The sequence below is a fragment of the Capra hircus genome, chromosome 14 (genome assembly GCF_001704415.2).
Source record: "Capra hircus breed San Clemente chromosome 14, ASM170441v1, whole genome shotgun sequence".
NCBI lineage: Eukaryota > Metazoa > Chordata > Mammalia > Artiodactyla > Bovidae > Capra > Capra hircus.
The window spans coordinates 16,122,388-16,141,197 of record NC_030821.1 but is presented as its reverse complement, the minus strand read 5'-3'; the positions used below and the strand labels follow the sequence as shown (position 1 = coordinate 16,141,197).

The 18,810-nt window shown below is 43.7% G+C and overlaps 1 protein-coding gene across 1 annotated transcript in view; it reads right to left on the bottom strand.

Moving 5' to 3' along the window:
* The window catches only part of POP1 (POP1 homolog, ribonuclease P/MRP subunit), a 34,806-nt gene continuing 17,505 nt past the window's right edge, over nt 1,510-18,810 (bottom strand). Inside the window, exons 10-16 of the mRNA XM_018058275.1 lie at nt 17,439-17,550; nt 16,564-16,683; nt 11,710-11,825; nt 9,494-9,685; nt 7,931-8,085; nt 3,281-3,622; nt 1,510-2,317 (exon numbers count right to left, since the gene is read on the bottom strand). Coding sequence (XP_017913764.1) covers nt 1,666-2,317; nt 3,281-3,622; nt 7,931-8,085; nt 9,494-9,685; nt 11,710-11,825; nt 16,564-16,683; nt 17,439-17,550 — 1,689 coding nt within the window. The 3' untranslated portion in view covers nt 1,510-1,665. The remainder of the gene's footprint in view (nt 2,318-3,280; nt 3,623-7,930; nt 8,086-9,493; nt 9,686-11,709; nt 11,826-16,563; nt 16,684-17,438; nt 17,551-18,810) is intronic.

Below are 18,810 nucleotides of genomic sequence, written 5' to 3'. Positions count from 1 at the left end.
GTCAACAACACAGAGGATGAAGAGCCACGAAACCACAGACCCCACTCTAATTCCATCTCGACACTTTTGCTGTAAACCAAATTGCCGAAGCAGCAATACATTTCCCACGATGTCCCTCTTTACGGTGTGAAGTGGCGGGTCTGCTGATTACAGCACGGAAGTGAATGTGGCCCACAGAGGACCCACCGGTCAAGTACAGAGGCCAGACGTTTCTAGTCTTTCCCTCTTTGAAAGTGAAAGTCGCTCAGTTGTGTCCAACTCTTGTGACTTCACGGACTGTAGCCCGCCAGGCTCCTCTGTCAGTGGGATTCTCCAGACAAGAATACTGGAGTGGGTTGCCATGCCCTCCTCCAGGGGATCTTCCCAACCCAGGGATTGAACTCAGGTCTCCCACATTGCAGGTGGATTCTTTACCATGTGAGCTACCCAGCAGGCCCTCTTTTCCTCTTTGGTAAAAATCAAATCATTAAACAACAGTCATCGTCGCTTATCACATGACTACAAGATTTTTCAAACAGACTTGACAGCCCTTCAGCTCAGTTCAGTTCAGTCGCTCATTCGTGTCCGCCTCTTTGCGACCCCATGAATAGCAGCATGCCAGGCCTCCCTGTCCATCACCAACTTCCGGAGTTCACTCAGACTCACATCCATCGAGTCAGTGATGCCATCCAGCCATCTCATCCTCTGTCGTCCCCTTCTCCTCCTGCCCCTAATCCCTCCCAGCATCAGAGTCTTTTCCAATGAGTCAACTCTTCACATGAGGTGGCCAAAGTACTGGAGTTTTAGCCTCAGCATCAATCTTTCCAAAGAACACCCAGGATTGATCTCCTTTAGAATGGACTGGTTAGATCTCTCTGCAGTCCAAGGGACTCTCAAGAGTCTTCTCCAACACCACAGTCCAAAAGCATCAATTCTTCTGTGCTCAGCTTTCTTCATAGTCCAGCTCTCACATCCATACATGATCACTGGAAAAACCATAGCCTTGATTAGATGGACCTTTTTTGGCAAAGTAATGACTCTACTTTTGAATAGGCTATCTAGGTTGGTCATAACTTTCCAAGGAGTAAGCATCTTTTAATTTCATGGTTGCAATCACCATCTGCAGTGATTTTGGAGCGCCCCAAAATTAAGTCTGACACTGTTTCCACTGTTTCCCCATCTATTTGCCATGAAGTGGTGGGACCAGATGCCATGATCTGTTTTCTGAATGTTGAGCTTTAAGCCAACTTTTTCACTCTCCTCTTTCACTTTCATCAAGAGGCTTTTTAGTTCCTCTTCACTTTCTGCCATAAGGGTGGTGTCATATTTCCTGATTTAAAAAAAAAAAAAAAAAGGATGCAAGAAGACAACCAGAGTTTCTAATTATTTTCAGCCAGAATTACACAGGCCAAGAAAGCAAAATACAAAAGCTTTCGGCTCTATATGCCAAATAATTTTAAAGTATCACAGCGAGGACAGGGAAAGATGGAAATCAACGAGATTACTGGAATGATGTAAACATTTCATCTATTTGCATAAATACATAAGTTTCTTTATTCTCCTTTCCAAGGAATTTCCCATGATGTCTTGAAACAGAAGGTGGGGCAGGGGGAGGGGAACAACTCTCTGGTTGGTTTAAGACTTGGCAAACACAGTTCTTCTCTGTGCCATGATGCGAACCCACATTCACACCTCAATCGTGATTCTTGCAAACCGATACTGCAGGGAGGCAGGCGGCCTCAGCAACACAAGGCCCCTGTCCAGCCCTGGCTGCCTGGATAGCATGTCCAGCAAGCCTGTCAGGCTAACAAACCCCAGGGCTTCCCCACAGCCAACAGCCATGGAAAAATCTCCCTGTGTGACAAAGCCAAGGAGAACTCTGGAACAGTGAGAAGTCACAACGGGGAGGGGGCCTGACCACAAGCCCGGGGTCAGGGGCTGGGGCCCGGCTGCAGGGCTGCCCTCTGCCAGGCCCTCGGACACGGCACGCCCTCGGTTCAGCCTCTTCTCTAGCTTCTTCTTCTCCTTCTGTTCCCGGATCTGGCTCTTGAATGGGTCACTGTGCTTGGGCTCCTGGGGCCCATGGTACAGCCGATCGCGGCCGAGCTGCAGGCGATCCTCCTCGGCCGGGACACAGATCAGGGTGTGTGGGCCAGGGCTGCCCTTCCCCAGCAGGGCCAGCCTGACCCACACCAGGGCCCTGGGGAAGCCGTCCAGCATGGCCAGGCAGGCCTCTCTGGTTAGTCCTTGCTGCCCTCTGCCGGCTCGCTGGGTCGCCTGATGGCCCCCAGGCCTGGGACCGCACCAGGCTGACAGCTGCCTCAGTAATCTTCTACTCCTGCGTGAAGGGGGAGACAAGCCTTATGAAGACATTTTGTTCATGGAGAAAATAAGCAATCAGGAGACTGGGCATTGCTAGAGTTCATTTGCTTTTTTTTTGTTTAATACACAATGTGGGAAAATGATCAAAGCTTCAATTAAAAAAAAATTAAAACTACACATTTTTACATTTTTTTAACGATCCGTTTCAGGTGTCTCCTATTTGAGACTGAAGGACTAAAGGTTTAAAGCTGAAGGCCGATAAAAATAAGATGGTGGGGTAGAATCTACCGCTGTATTCACAGTGGGAGGGTTAAAAAGTAACTGATAATTTTGATGGAAAAAGAAAGCCTAAGGGAGGGACATTTGTATGAAAAGTCAGAAGGAAAGATACGAAATTACAAGGTATTATACAGAAAAATAAGTATAAAGCAAAGGGGTGGCACGCTTTTAAAATCAGAGCTCAGAACAAAGGGTGAGTAATAAGCAGAATCCAACAGGCCACAGCAATACCATGAGCACACATTCCACACAGTCCCCTCGGTGGTACAACAGTATCACAACAAATGAATGGATCACCTCGTTGGCTACAAACGCAGGTTACTCAAAACCAATGAGAAGAAATCTAAGTCAGCGATTTAAAGAAAGCTTGCAGAGGTTCTTGATTCCTTAAGACTATAACTGTGAGGGTACTGCTTTGTGAGCAAAGACTAAACAAAGTAGGTCATAAGTGGCCTTGGCTTAGGTCTATTGAAGCGGTATTTTAAATCATTTCAGCTACATCATGCCCCAAATCAAGTGTGTATGACTTTAGGCTTTTCCCCGGGCCCTTAAGGATCCGCTGACTTTCCCTGCTAGAAGATCTGTAAATTCACTTGGCCTTTGTGTAAAGGCACCATGGTAACTTCTACATCCTATGGCCAGGGTCAGTATCAAAAAACAGACAATCCAAAAAAGATATCAGGACGTCTTGTGCACTTACCTCAGAACGCAAAGAGGGCTGCTGGCGGCACTCTGGCTGGCCGCCTCCTCGGTCCCCACCCCGGCTGGACCATCTGTGTCCATGACTCCCTCGGGCTCACTGGAGTCACACAGGGGTGTGCCCTGGTCATCAGACAGCTGAGCAGTCCTCCCAGGCTCGGGAACATGAGGCACCCCATCTCTGCTCGAGCCACTCTCCCCACCACTTGGAGAGGAAGCAGCAGGCGATTCCTCTGGAGCCTGGACTCTTGACTCCCAGTCTCGGGTTAACTGCTCCCAGGGACAGTAAAAAGGTGCCAGGGTGCCAAGCTTAACGTAGTTCGGCCGTTTTGCAGGAGGACGCCTAACGGGAATCAGAGAGGAAAACCAATTTTGAACAATTTAGGATGGACAATCAAAAGAACCATGGCCACTGAACTCCATCTCTATTTAAAAAACAAACCTGCAGGGACTTCCCTAGTGGTCCAGTGGTTAAGAAGCCACCTGCTGATGCAGGGCACACAGGTTCAGTCCCTAGTCCTGGAAGATTACTGAAGAGCTCGCCGAGAGCCCATGCTCCAAAACAAGAGAAGCCAACACGATCAGAAGCCTGCACACCACAGCAAGCAGTAGCCCCCACTCGCCACAACTGGAGAGAGCCCGGAGCACCCAAACTAAACTAATTAATTAATAAGACCCCAAAATAAATAAAATAATAAACATACAAAAAAGTTTTCAAACAAATGATTTTTTTTTAATGATAATAACCAATTCTCCTGGCTGAGCTTTTTTTTTTATTGTTTGGTTTTTACTATACTAGATAATGCACCCACAAAGTCACCCCATGGGCACCCCTCCACGGAGCACCCCTCCTGAAGGACTGCAGGTAGGGTGTGCTCCTGCAGCTGGGCAGCGATGCCCCTGCACCCTCAACAGGGTTTGAAGTTTCCAAGGTGCAAGATGGGAGATGGTGAAGTTTCTCTCACCCTTGACCTCTGGTGACCCCACTATCCTCCACAGAGTCACTGTCATCATCGGTTTCTCACATATCCTTCTACAGACATTCTTTGAACATACAAGCCGATAATGCACATATTTCTTTCTGTTTTTACCCATCTTGCACAAATAGTGGCACACAGATCCTGCGCTCTTTGCTTAACCTTATTCATTTAACAAAATATCTAGGAGATCACCTTATATTAGCACATCTAGACACCCTCACTCTTTTGCATGAGGCTCATGGCCTCAGTTATCTAGACAGACAGGGTATCATCTCCTGCAGCGCATTTCGATTATTTTCAAGCTTTTGCTTCCACAAACGCTGCTGCCATGAACAACCTTGAACACGTTGCACAAGGACAAGTGTGTTCACAGGATCAAGTCCCGGGAGTGGAAGTGCTAAGGCAGCGAGTATTATTAGCACTTGCAATTTAGATGATTATCTCCAAACTGCCCTCCATACGAGTGACACCAGCTGACCTTTCCAGCAACAGGTAAGTGAGGGTGAACCTTCAGAAAGCCACAGATGAGTGGAAACCAGGGCCTGCTTTGGTATGTAACGACCCCAAGAGGTAGGGAGCGGCCTGGCTATGGGCCCTTCTGGGCGGGGGGACTCTGTGAGAGCCTGCGTCTTCAAACTGACGGTCTGCTCGGGGACAGGCCCAGACCATCCTTCCTGACTTGGCTTCTTACTATGTGCTGCATTCTAAGATCCCAAAGGCAAATGCCCCTGTACCAGGGGTTCAGTGTGAGCCTATATCCTGGAGATAGAACCAAACGTGCTCTGGCCTCTGAGAGGGGCACCTGGTCAAAAACTCTCCCAGGGTACTGGCCTCACCCAAACACCTTTAAAAAGAGAGATGGACAATTTACAAAAAAGAGATAAGAAATGGTGAAAACACAAAAGGGAAGACAGAAGGCGAGCTGCAATTTCACTCATACCTGATGCTGATGGAACGCACGTTCACATCTTTGAAAGTTGGCAACTTGGAGGTTCACACGCAGGGCTAACTGCATGTTTACTCTCCCGCTTCATCACTGCCCACCACCATCCTCACATCTCTCTCCTGAGAAGCCTAGATCCCACAGTTCAGCGCCTGCCTACTAAGTTGCTTCGGTCGTGTCTGACTCTTCACAATCCCATGGACTGCAGCCCACCAGGCTCCTCTGTCCAAGGGATTCTCCAGGTAAGAACACTGGAGTGGGTTGCCGTGCCCTTCTCCATAGTTCAGACTCACGCCCTTTACACATACCCTCAACTCCTTTACCCCAGCAAAGCCCATCCTGGGCTTTACATCCTGGTTACATGCAACCCTCCCCCTTCCCCAGTCCAGGACCAGACTGGCAGAACATGGCTGGGAAGAGCACGCAACAGTCCTGAGGGGCCTCACTATCAACACAAAACTCAAGTGGGCTCTTACATTTCTTACAAATCCCCTAGGTTTCTCCTGGTGATTCCATCTTCCACTCTCCAAGAACACCATTTACATCAACTCCTTGCTCCTTAAATCTCTGACAGCCTCTCTCCCCCTTATTCCTAGACGATATTTCCTTGCCTATTTTTCACTGAGAAGACAGGCACGGTTAGAAGATTACTACCCAACCTCTCCGCAGAGTCTAGCCTACCTAAATCTGCAGCATTTCAGAGTCAGCCTTCCAGCCTATTAAAATGAGAGCGCTGAGCCTGATCCTACGGAACGCCACCTCTTCCCCTGGTGCCCCGATGCCAGCCCTCTTTCCTGCTTGAGGGCTTTGCTCTTGCAAGTTAGCCTCCCTCACCTCTCCTGGATCCCCCCACCAGCCTGGAAACATGCACTTCCAAAGAGTAAGCTCCACAAGGGCAGCACTGACTTCGCCTGCCCTGACCGCTGCTGTAGCCACAGGGCCTAGACAGGCTTTCGACACATGGCAGGTTCTAAATTAACACGTGTTAAATGAATAAATCGAACAAATATGTAGAGACGCATAGGGAAAGCTGTTCATGGAAGCAAAAAAGCAGAAAGAACATAAAGGGCCACTGATAAATCACAGAATAGCCACACGGCACCAGCCAAACCTGGCCCACTGCCAGGGGCCAGGTATGACCCACGAGCTAGGAATGGATTTACACTCTTAAATGGCTGAGAAAAACACAGGAGATTAATATCCTACGGCACATGAAAATGATAGGAAATCCACAGAGTGAGAGGCTGGAACACAGCCAGGCCCACTCGTTTACACATTCTCTGTGGCGGCTTTTGCACCATGCTGGCAGAGCTGAGCAGTTCCCATGGAGACCACAAGGCCCAGAAAGCCAGAAATAGCTATCATCTGGCCCCTTACAGAATAAGTTTGCCAACACTTGGTGTACAGTCGTATTTATTGATGTGGGAAAATTTTCCATAATATACAGTTAAATGAAAAAAAAGCAGGTTTCAAAATAGTATATGTCATATAATGCTTTAAAAAAAAATTCCAACTTCCCTGGTAGTCCAGTGGCTAAGACTCCACACTCCCAATGCAGGGGGCCTGGGTTCAATCCCTAGTCAGGGAACTAGATCTCACACTCTGCAGCTAAAGTTCCTGCACGCTGCCACTAAGATCAGAGATCCTGCCTGCCTCAACTAAGACCTAATGCAGCCAAATAAACAAGTAGTTTAAAAATTAATTAAAAATTTAAAAATTTATACAGAGAAAAATCTGAAGGATGAGACATAAGCATTTCTGCCCATGACTATTCAACAAGCACAGAGAAGCCCCTGCATACTATGGGAGGCGTAGAACGACTGCCCTCAAACAGCCTGTGAGCCAGAATCCAGGAAACTCTCGCCGCTCACTCGCCCACTGATTCGCCCATCATTCAAACCACAGCTCAACTGTTCATCATTCAAACCTGGAAGTCAGACAGGGCCCGTCTCTGTGGCTACAGCCATGCACAGGAGGCAACTGTGGAGCTCAGAGTCAAGGAAACACAACATTCAATTATTCACCCATTCCTCAGTCAACAAACACAAGTATTCGGGCCCACTGTGCACCGGCTAGACACAGCAGACGCCACAACAAACTAGAGGGCTTCTGTGCTTCCAGGAGCCTACTGTCTTTCAGCAGGAAATACATGTGCCCAAGGTTTCCTTTCCAGAGCATAAAGGAAATAGAGCCTCTCACTGGCCACTCTTCCAATGGAAAAAGAAAAGAAAACAATCTACATGGATAGACAGCAAAATGTAAAAACAGTGCATATCTCTCTGGATAAAAAGAATACACTGATAAAAGGAATACACTAGTTTATGAAGTATTTTTATATGTTTCCATACTTTCTTTAAAACTTCATAAATATATACTCCATTTATAACCATTACCAAAAAAACCCACAATGTCCATTTTGAGGGGCAGGGCTCAGTAGTAGGAATCTGTTAACAAGCGCCTGGAATTCATTCAGGTCCACAGTTCAGGAGTACACCATCGTCACTGAATCAAATAACCAAGAGAAGACTTTGTAACCTGTATGGACTATAAAATCCAGCGATAGGGCCATCTCCTAACTAAATAATGTCTTCTTAAATTATGTCTCAGGAATGTTGACAAGTCTAGGAACTCCACATTATACAGTCAGGAGTCCCTGAAGCCAGGAAAAACATTGTTGGGCAATGTGTCTTCCCTTTAAGACAGAAAACTAGAGAAGCCAGTTTCTTACCTCTTGTACTTCTCAAGAAGATGTTTAGCTTGCTCTTCAGCAAAGAGAACCCCAGCAGGGCAGTCTGGGAAATCGTCTGGGACATTAGGTGACCTTTTATACTGAGAATGCACTAAGGTTTCTTTTAACCCTCCGACTCTTGCACCTCGATAGATCTAGAAGAAATGCCAGAAAGATTCTGCCATTATACCAACTTACAGGGAAACTGCTGAATTCTTTGTATGGGGAAAGTGGGAAACCTAAATACTCATCAAAAAGAGAATGGATAAATACACTGAGGAATTACTCTATAATGAGTTACCATACAATAGTAAAAATGAATGACTTAGAGCTTCATCAATCATCATGGAAAAAAAAAATCTCAATGTTGAGTGAACAGAGCAAGTAAAAACATGTCAAATTTAGCTATTAAAAAAAATTTTTTTTTTATTAAAGGATAATTGCTTTATAGAATTTTGTTGTTTTCTGTCAAACCTCAACCTGAATCAGGCATAGGTATACATATATCCCCTCCCTTTTGAACCTGCCTCCCATCTCCCTCCCCATCTCACCCCTCTAGGTTGATACAGAGCCCCTGTTTGAGTTTCTTAGCCATACAGCAAATTCCCGTTGGCTATCTATTTTACATATGGTAATGTAAGTTTCCATGTTACAAATTTAGCTACTTTAGTTTGGGATACATACACACACAATTAATAAAACCATAAAAACATGCATGATCGCCACAAACACCAATAGGGCCAGTGATTCCTTTGGAAGGAGAGAAGGGAATGGAATTGGAGAGGGATATAGAGTGCTTCCAATGACACTTCTATGTCTTCTTTCTTAAGCTGGACGGTACCAAGTGTCACTTTCTGTATACTTGAAACAGCTCAGAAATTTAAAGTTATCTTTAAAAATAACCCCACTCCTAAATGATTAAGTATCTTTTGCACTATGCATAAGGACTAAAATTAATTGCCTGCATGAATCTAACAGTCCTACATGTCCTTTATGTTCTCAAAGTAATTATTTAAAGTAACCAGGAAAACTCAAACACATGTTAGATTTTTAAGAAAATTTTTCGCTGCAGTTAATGGGAACGCATGTACACCCGTGGTGGATTCATGTCAATGTATGGCAAAACCAATACAGTATTGTAAAGTAAAATAAAGTAAAAATAAAAATTTTAAAAATAAATAAATAAATAAGAATATATGGACCCACACAAAAAACAACTGCATTATACACATCTATAAAAACTAAATAACTTTGTTTTTAAACTATAACAAATTTCAAGTAAAAAACACAAAAAACCTCATTTGTTGCCACTACTATTCAAAAATCAGGCCACTTTTAAAACCTCAAAAGTTCACCAAATGTCAGCACAACTCTTACTAATGAACCTGGCTCCAGGGACTTTATGAAATTATCTCGTATCCAAGATTATAGCTCAAAGGGTAGAAAACCAGCACTCAATTTCTAGGCCCTCTATTAAGTCAGGAACATTTTCAGCATTTGGCACTCCCTAAGAATGTACCTTGAATGATGTAACTGTTAGTCAGTATCAAAAGAGTCACTTACAAATGGAATCCAGAACGCCATGCCCCAGCCCTTTGGGAGCAGGACATCCCAGCCGCTTCCCCAGCCTCGTTGGTCATCACCCGTCACTTTTCCTGGTTGTTGAATCAAAAGTATAGGAACCTTGGATTCATGGGGACCTAAAAAAAGTTGTGACCCAGGCACCAGCAATTCACTCCTCTTCCGGTTTAACTCCTGAAGTGGAAGAAAATAATTCAAGACAAACAACTCTAGTCTTCTGGGAGATCCTACTGGGTTTCCCTATAAGCAGCTTTAGAAAGTTAAACATACTCTTTTAGGAAGAAAACATTCTCAATAAATAAATGTGAGCCATTTTAAGTACAGAGTACTCCTCCCAGGATGGTTTTCCTCCATAGAAGTGCCTTGGTAGAAAATGCCACACTGTCTTAAATTTGGTGTAGAATATACTAGATGATTCAATGTTCTAAAACAATATACATTCATTCTGCTCGTTTCTTACATCGGGATTAATCTTATATTTTAACACTCTTACATTTACTTTGGTTAAGATTGGTGGTCATGGAGTAAAGGAGGTATGAATAATTAACAACTTCTCAAGGGAAGCAAGTCGGATAATACTCCAGCTCTTTGAGAAAATTTCTCATCAGGTCTTAAAACAGAAGGTGCTACAGATTATTTGTCTGGAGGGAGATGGACTGGAGGGAGTGGGTAACAACATCCTTTCAGATTTTTCTTGCCAGCTGTCAAAGGAGATGAGGAGGTAGGAGAGGCCTGCCGCTCAACTGAGAAGACTACACCAGGGACCACCTCCACCAGCTACAGTTTCACTCATGAACGCCCTTCATGCATGACCAAGTCTTGGGTCTCTTTTTTTTAACCTTTAGTGATTCCAAAGTATCTATGTCTATAGCCCCAGTGTTTCCTCCTGAGACAGATACCTGTCTCCTGGACATCTGCTCCTGGGACAGCCCAAGGCCTCTCAAACCCAGTTTACCTGAGACCGGGCTCATCTTCCCCACTGTTTCGCTCTCTTCCTGAAGGACACACAGCTCTCATGGTTCATTCACTCATCCTTTCAAATATTTACTGTTCATTCATTCACTCGTTCATTCAAGTACTCCCTGAGCACTTGTGACACACCAGGCACTTTGCTCGCACTTGGGAAGACAGGAGCGACAAGTCAGACCTGGCTCTGGCTCTCTTCCAGCTGAGCTCTTAAATCCAAGCTAGACTGCTGGAAGCTAACCCACAAGGCTTCTCCCTTCTCACGTCCCATCTCACTGAGTCTTGCCAGTTTTACTTCCCAGGTGTATGTTCCAAACCCCAGCCCCTCCACCCCAGCGGCACTGCCACACTTCAGGCCCCCACCGTGGCATCTGGACTATTTTAAGGATCTCTTTCAAGGCCATCCAACCACGCGTCCTCTCTCCAGCTCCTCGGGCCGCCTTTTCCCCATCCCTAGTCTCCACAACACTGCCAGAGTGAAATCTAATCACGTCATGGCCGAGTTTAAAATCGTCAGTGGCCCCTACTCTTCAGTCCAAATCCAAAGATGCCTCAAGGTCTTTTACCCTCGATCCCCATCTTAATCTCTTCAGTTCCATCTCCTGCCTCACCCTTAACTCCAAGATGCTGATCTGCTTAAAGATTCCTGAACAGGTCACCCTGGTTTTGGCCTGGGCCCTTGCCCTTCCTCTCAACTCAGACAATCCTTTCTCCACTGTAGCCTTGGCTCCTGGCCCCTAGCCCTAAGAAGTCTGGTTAATTCCGACCATCCACCTAAGAGTTAGCTCAAATACAGGCTTCTCCATCTGGGAAGCTTTCCCCAGTTTCCCTAGTCCAGGCTCAGTACCCATTCTTTGGGCTTCCTTCATACTCTGTACTTCAACCGTATCCTAGGCATTTGCCCCATCACTGAATACAATTCCTGGTGCTGGCAGGAGCTCAATCATGGTGAGATTACAGACAGAGAACATATAAGGGGAAAAAATAATGAATAAAAAACATATTTAAACCACAGGATTATCATTTTCAAGAAAAAGTCTTTGTATGAATCTTTTCTAAAGATTATTCTTGTCTAAAACAGAGAAAAGAATCATTGTTGATATCACTAAGTAAAGGGATCAAAAGTCTAAAAATAAAAGGAAGTCTATGGGCATCTATAAAGTATGAAATAACTTTCATGGTCTCTAGAGTGATGAATTTCAACCTGTTTTCATGACTTTACCATTAGTTACCTGATCCGAGATTTTATTCTCTGTGACACTCTTACAGATATCTTGGTTCCAGAGAAAGCTATGTGAACACTCCACGGGCACACCCTCCAGAAGCAGCTGTCTAACTTTCTCATTATCTAAGAGGGAAAAGAAATAGCCTTAAACCACATTCTTTAATTTAGGTCAGTAACGGTCAAATTCTAAACGATGCTAGGGGACCTTCTGTTAGCGGAAAATATTCTACAGGCATTTACTTCTCTAGAGGAATTTATTTACTTGAAAGTGTTATTCTTACAGTTGGTTTCATAATCTGTGAAACAGCGCAGACTCCTAAACTTACTTGACATTTATTTTTAGTGTATAAGATGCAAATATTACATTAAATTGCCTCGAAATAACTGCCTGATTCCACGGGAAAGATAATCAAATTCTAGGCATCACTGCAGAGGCAAAGAACCACTTCTTGATCATACACTCTGATTGCACAAGTTACATTTTAACTACAGGCTTCAGGGCTCTTTATATCATCCCTGACCCAAAAGTCCTGAGCAAATAGATACCATCCTTTTTTTCTGTCCTTTTATTTCAAGTCTCTAATGACCCTATTTTTATTGAACTGAGTGAATTCCCTTTCTGTAAAATGTATTGCTCTTATTCCTTTCAAATGAATATATTTTCTGTGAACTATGTTGTTTCACCCCTTTAAATGAGCCACACCAGCCAAAAAGTACTCCAGTGGGGAAGGGGTGGGGGGAATCATTTCAGTTATAAACATGTATATTGATAGAAGAGATATCCTATATGAAATTATTTAAACACCAGGGGGAAAAACATCTTTCAGATTTTATTTTGTTGGACTGAAGAATTAGAAGGAAAAAAAAGAAAAAAAAACCAGACAATTCATGAGTTTAGGCTAAGGTCCTAAAATGCCAACACAAAAGATCACTCAATAGAACATACCCACGTGGGTCTGATGGCTGAAAGAATAAAAAAAAAAAGTTGGAAGTGACTCTGCAGCTGTGATGCAGTGAGACTGTGAGATTGGTGGTCAAGATGGTTCAGAAGACCCTGAACTCACTAACTCATATGGGCACAGCACAATTACAACTGTTTACAGAGCAACTACGTACAAGAACATCTTGAAGACTAGCAGAAAAGACTTCCTACGGCTGAAGAAAATAAGGAACTGGAGAGGAGAGGTAGAAACCTGGTGTAGTCAAGCCACACACTCCCCAGGGTAGGCGGATGGGGTAGGTGACCCACAAAATACAGGAGGAGAATCACAGTTGCAGAGTTTTCCCAAAAGAGCAAAGGGCCCAAGCTCCACATCAGGTTCCCTAGCCTGGGGGAGCTGTATGGAGAGGACGAGCTCATAGAACAACCGGCTTTGAAGGCCAGCTGGGCTTGACTACAGGACAGCTGGAGGACTTCAGGAAACACAGACCCCACTCTAAAAGGGTGCACACAAAATCTATATGCTCCAAGAACCAGAACCAAGGAAGCAGTCTGAAAAGAGCCTTTACTTCCCAGAAAGACAGGAGGCAACTGGGAGTCCTCCTGCAGACACCGACCTTGCAAGGATGTGGAGAGAAGGGAATCCTCATACCCTGTTGGCAGGAATGTCAACTGGTGCAGCCACTATGTAAAACGGAAGGGAGCTTCCTCAAAAAAACCCAAAATCAAACTACCACACAATCCAGCAATTCCGTTTTGGGGTACGTTTTCAAAGAAAATAAAAACACTGAATTGAAAAGGTATGTGCAGCCCTATGCTCGCTGCATCATTGTTTACAATAGCCAAGGTATGGAAGCAACCTGAGGGTCCATCAGCAGGTGAACAGTTAAAGAAGATGCGGTGTATATACAATGGAATTCTACTCAGCCATAAAAAAGAAGGAAATTTTGCCATTTCCAACAACATGAATGGACTTGGAGGATACTGTGCTAAGTGAAACAAGCCAGACAGAGAAAGTCAAATACCAGATGAGATATCACCAGTATGCGGAATCTGAAAAACTAAGACAGAAGCAGTCACAGATACAGAGAACAAACTGGTGGTTGCCAGAGGGGAGAGCTGTGGAGGGATGAATGAAATAGTTGAGAGAGATTAAAAGACACGAACTTCCAGTTTAAAATAAATAAGTCATGGGGATGCAATGTACAGGACAGAGGATATAGCCAATGATACTGAAATAAATCTGAATGATGACAGATGGTAACTGGATTTATCTTGGTTATCACTTTGTAATGTTTTTTCAAGATAGACTTTAATTTTCTCTGAACTGATTTATATTAAGATCATACCACTCTAATGGCAGAAAGTGAAGAGGAACTAAAGAGCCTCTTGATGAGAGTGAAATAAGAGAGTGAAAAAGCTGGCTTGAAACTCAACATTCAACAAACTAAAGATCATGGCATCCAGTCCCATCACTTCATGGCAAATAGAAGAGGGAAAAAGTGAAAACAGTGACAGATTTTATTTTCTTGGGCTCCAGAATCACTGCGGATGGTGACTGCAGCCATGAAGTTAAAAGATGCTTGCTCCTTGGAAAAAAGCTATGACAAACCTAGACAGCATGTTCAAAAACAGAGACATCACTTTGCTGACAAATGTTCGTATAGTCAAAGCTATGGTTTTTCCTGTAGCCATATACGGATGTGAGAGTTGAAGCATAAAAAAGGCTGAGCACTAAAGAACTGATGCTTTTGAACTGTGGTGCTGGAGAAGACTTCTGAGAGTTCCCTAAGAAGCAAGGAGATCAAACTAGTCAATCCTAAAGGAAATCAACACTGAATATTCCTTGGAAGGACTTATGCTGAAGCTGAACCTCCAATACTTTGGCTACCTGATGCAAAGAGCCAACTCATTGGAAAAGACCCTGATGCTGGGAAAGATTGAGGGCAGGAGGAGAAGGGGGCGACAGAGGATGAGATAGTAGGGGGGCATCACTGACTCAATGGACATGAGTTTGAGCAAACTCCGAGAGATGGTAAAGGACAGGGAAGCCTGGAGTGCTGCAGTCCACGGGGTCTCAAAGAGTCGAACACAACTTAGCAAATGAACAATGAAAGCCTTCGAAAGAATTTAATACATTACTGCCTTTTCCCAAAACTGGTATAGACACTATGGAGAAGAGTATGAAGATTCCTTACAAAACTGAAAATAGAGTGACAATACGATCAGGCAATCCCATTCCTGAGCATATATCCAAAGAAAATCATAATTCAAACAGATACATGCACCCCAATATTACTGCAGCACTATTTACAATACCTAAGACATGGAAGCAACCTAAATGTCCATCAACAGAGGAATGGATAAAGAAGATTTGGTACATATATAAAGGGAATATTACTCAGCCATCAAAAAGAACAAAATAACGCCATTTACGACAACATGGATCGACCTAGGTACAGTCATACTAAGTGAAGTAAGACAGAGAAAGACAAATATTATATGACATAGCTTATGTGTGGAATCTCAAAAAAAAGGCCACAAAAGAACTTATCTACAAAACAGAAGTAGTTACAAATGTAGAAAATAAATTTATGGTTATGGGGTTGGGGGGAAAGAAGGGGGGAATAAATTGGGAGACTGGGATCGTCACATACACACTACTGTATATAAAATAGATAACTAATATGGACCTACTGTATAGCAAAGGGTACTCTATGCAATATTCTGTAATGGCCTATATGGGAAAAGAATCTTAAAAACAATGGATATACGTATATGTATGCAGCGTGTTGCAGTCCATGGGGTCGTAAAAAGTTGGACACAATTGAGTGACTTAACTGAACTGAATGTATATGAATAACAAATTCACTTTGCCGTACACCTAAAACTAATATAACATTGTAAATCTATACCCCAATAGGAATTTTAAAAAATTATTCCAGAAAAGGATTTAAGGCAGCAAGACAAACTAAGTAGACAAACTAACTGCAGTTCTGAGATCATTCTGACAGTCAACAATTATCAGTGTAGTAGATGCTGTAACTTTTACGGTTGTACCCAACCATACTGCTATAAACAAGAAAATAAAGAGCCAACAATTCACTGATTAAAGTGTTAGACTCTCTAATTAACTAACTTACCTATATATCTTAAACTCCTCTTTCAACTAATCCACCTTTCACGTTAAGGTTCTGGCAGAGTATTGTAGTGCCCCCTCAATAAGCTATCTACCTACTTGTGAAGGTTAAAAAAAACCCAAATCTCAAGTTGTTACTACGCACACCAGTATCTTTTCTCCAAAAACTGACAGACTGATTTTAACTATTCTTCCAATTAATTGGGCTTAAATGACAGTAAACACACTGAGGCATTATCACAATTGTGCAGATCAGACTGAGATTTTAGCCAGCCCCCACCCACCCCCAACCACATCACCTGGAAGAAACTCCCGCAGGCCATGCTACTGAGTCTAAGCCGAGACCTCTTACCCTTCAGCACCTGGGATGGCCTTGCCAGGATTCGAACCTGGGTCATCTGTATGGTCAGACAGAGGCTCCCAAAGAGCACAAGGCCAGCTGCGGGTGCGGGTCCCTTCCTCACAATTAAAATCCTGAAAAGCCAGGCATTTTCAGAGAAGCCCGTTTGCAGAGGCAGGTTTTTACTAGATATTGAAAATAGAGAACTCAGCGGGAAAAATGAACATGAGGATCAGGCTACACATTTACAGCTAAAGATACTTCCTGATATAACACTTCCTTTTATCATGATCACCTTGAAAAGGTAGGCAGGTAAAAAGATGGCCTGAAATTTTCTACAGATAAAGTTACTGCAGAAGTTGTCACTGATGGAATTCTTCTACTGGGACTGACTAGTCAGAACAGTTGTTAAGGAAAACGAGGGTTGTCTCAGGAACTTTACCTTGGCATTTTTCTGGATTGGGCAAAACTTTGGACCTTTTTTGAGGCAGATTTATTCGTGGGTCACCAACTGTCAGTCCCAGAATAGTACCTGCTGGAATTTCTGCTGGTGATGTTATTCCTTTAGTAACAAAACAAGACGCAAACAGGAAATTATTCACAAATACATACATATTTTGCTTCCATTTTCAAATGTTTCTAATGATATTTTCATCTTGGGCTGATTTTGTAAAGACAGACATTCCCTTTTATCTTCCCAATGATACTTTCAGAGAATAAATTAACATTCATAAAGAGTGAAGTTTCTTACCAAAAACATTAAGTTAACATAACAGGTCATTTTACAACATGAACATGTATGTTCCTAGCAATAACTACAGGAGCTTTACACACATGCAATCACGTGCGGGTAAGTAAGATTTCAGTTTAGTAGCTGGTATATGCTTTTACCTATAGTAACAGAATACCAGTTATTTATTTAAAATACTAACATCTCATTTGTGCTTCTTGTTGTATTTTAACAGTTTCAAAGTAAAAAGCACCATTACATTGAGGTAGCTCAGCTGCAAGATGCTCTTTTAACCCAGTTCCCACTCCTCCCTTCTTTCCCAGTACAACCCAGTGTTCCCCTGTATGCATGCTGAGTGCTAAGTTACTTCAGTTGTGTCCGATTCTTTGTGACCCTATGGACTGTAGCCCGCCAGGCTCCTCTGTCCAGGGGAGTCTCCAGGGAAGAATACTGCAATGGGTTGCCGTGCCCTCCTCCGGGGGATCTTCCCGACCCAGGGATCGAACCCGCATCTCTCACATCTCCTGCACTGGCAGGCGGGTTCTTTACCACTAGCGCCACCTGGGAAGCCCCATTCCCCAGTATACCTCCCAACAATTCAAAAATGGCTTCTTGTCTGCGATGAAGGGAAACACTATCAGGATTCTTGCAGGTTTCAATCCACCAACGGTGAGGTGTCTTCTCTGTGTCCTCTCCCTCCTAGAAAACAACAACTCCTATTCACCAAACAGTGGATCAGGCTTTAAATTTTGGTTAAAATGTTTGTGCTAGTGGCCTCCATCCTTTCATCCTCATTTCTTAGAACGAATGCTTTTGGAGAGGAACCAGGGAAATTGTCACATCAGACTAATGACTCTTCTAATCAAAGACAAGGCGGCAGGACTATACTTCTCTCAAGATTTCATATACTAAGAAGAATATCTGCGGTTTTCTGAGAGGCTACCTAACTTACCACACGCCTGTGGTCTCTGGAGCACAGCGCCAACACGAGAGACCTTGCTCATTGCTCCTCTCCCAACACTACCAACCTCATCGCCAGACTAAGCAATAAAACTCTCCCCGCTGAAGAAAAACCAACACAAAACCCCTTTTGAAGAAATCTTCAGCAAAGGAAGACATTACTACTATAGTACTTTTAGAAATTTCAAGAAATACTGTTATTTTACTTGCCTTTTTTTCTGAACAGAACTAGGAACTGAGGTTTCAAACAGCACTTCGAGTACCATACGCATGCCCGAGAAGAGAACTTTACAGCTGCGGTTCAGTGCTGAAGGGGGATGTTCCCCTACAGAGTCTAACCTATAATATTAATACATTGAGCCCTTTACCTCACAGAAACTCAGGTAGCACGTGGTTCAAAGTACAGACCCTGGAACCAAACTTTGCAGGTTCGAATCCTCCCTCTGCAAGTTACTAGCTAGCGTGGAATGCCTAGTCAGAGCCAGGCACTGCCCTAAGCCTGGGGCAAAAAAGGACTGCCCCGAGCCTGCCAGCATGAAGCTCAGAGTCTTGAGACACGGACATCACAAAGACATGCAAACAAATCTAGACGTAAAAACTGAGGAACAGCGAAAGACGGAATGAAAACGACAACAAGGGTTTAACTGAACTTGGAGATCAGGAAAGAATTCTAGAGGAAAATGATATAGATGTTGAGACCTTTAGACTCAGCCAAGAAGAGGGGTAGAGACAGAAAATTCAGACAGTCTCAAAGGGGCGTGAGATCTGACATATTCTAGAACCTGGAACCACTGGAAGAAGCCAGTGTGGCTGAAGCACAGAAGGTGAGAAGAGATAAGGCCAGATAGGCATGGAGGCACAAGATTACCAGTCAAATTAAGGGTCTGGATTTTTTTTTCTCACATACAGTGAGAAGCTATCCAAAAACTTTTAATCAGGAAGTAGCACGATGAGCATAAATTATTTAAATGGGACTACCCTGGTGGTCTAGTGGTTAAG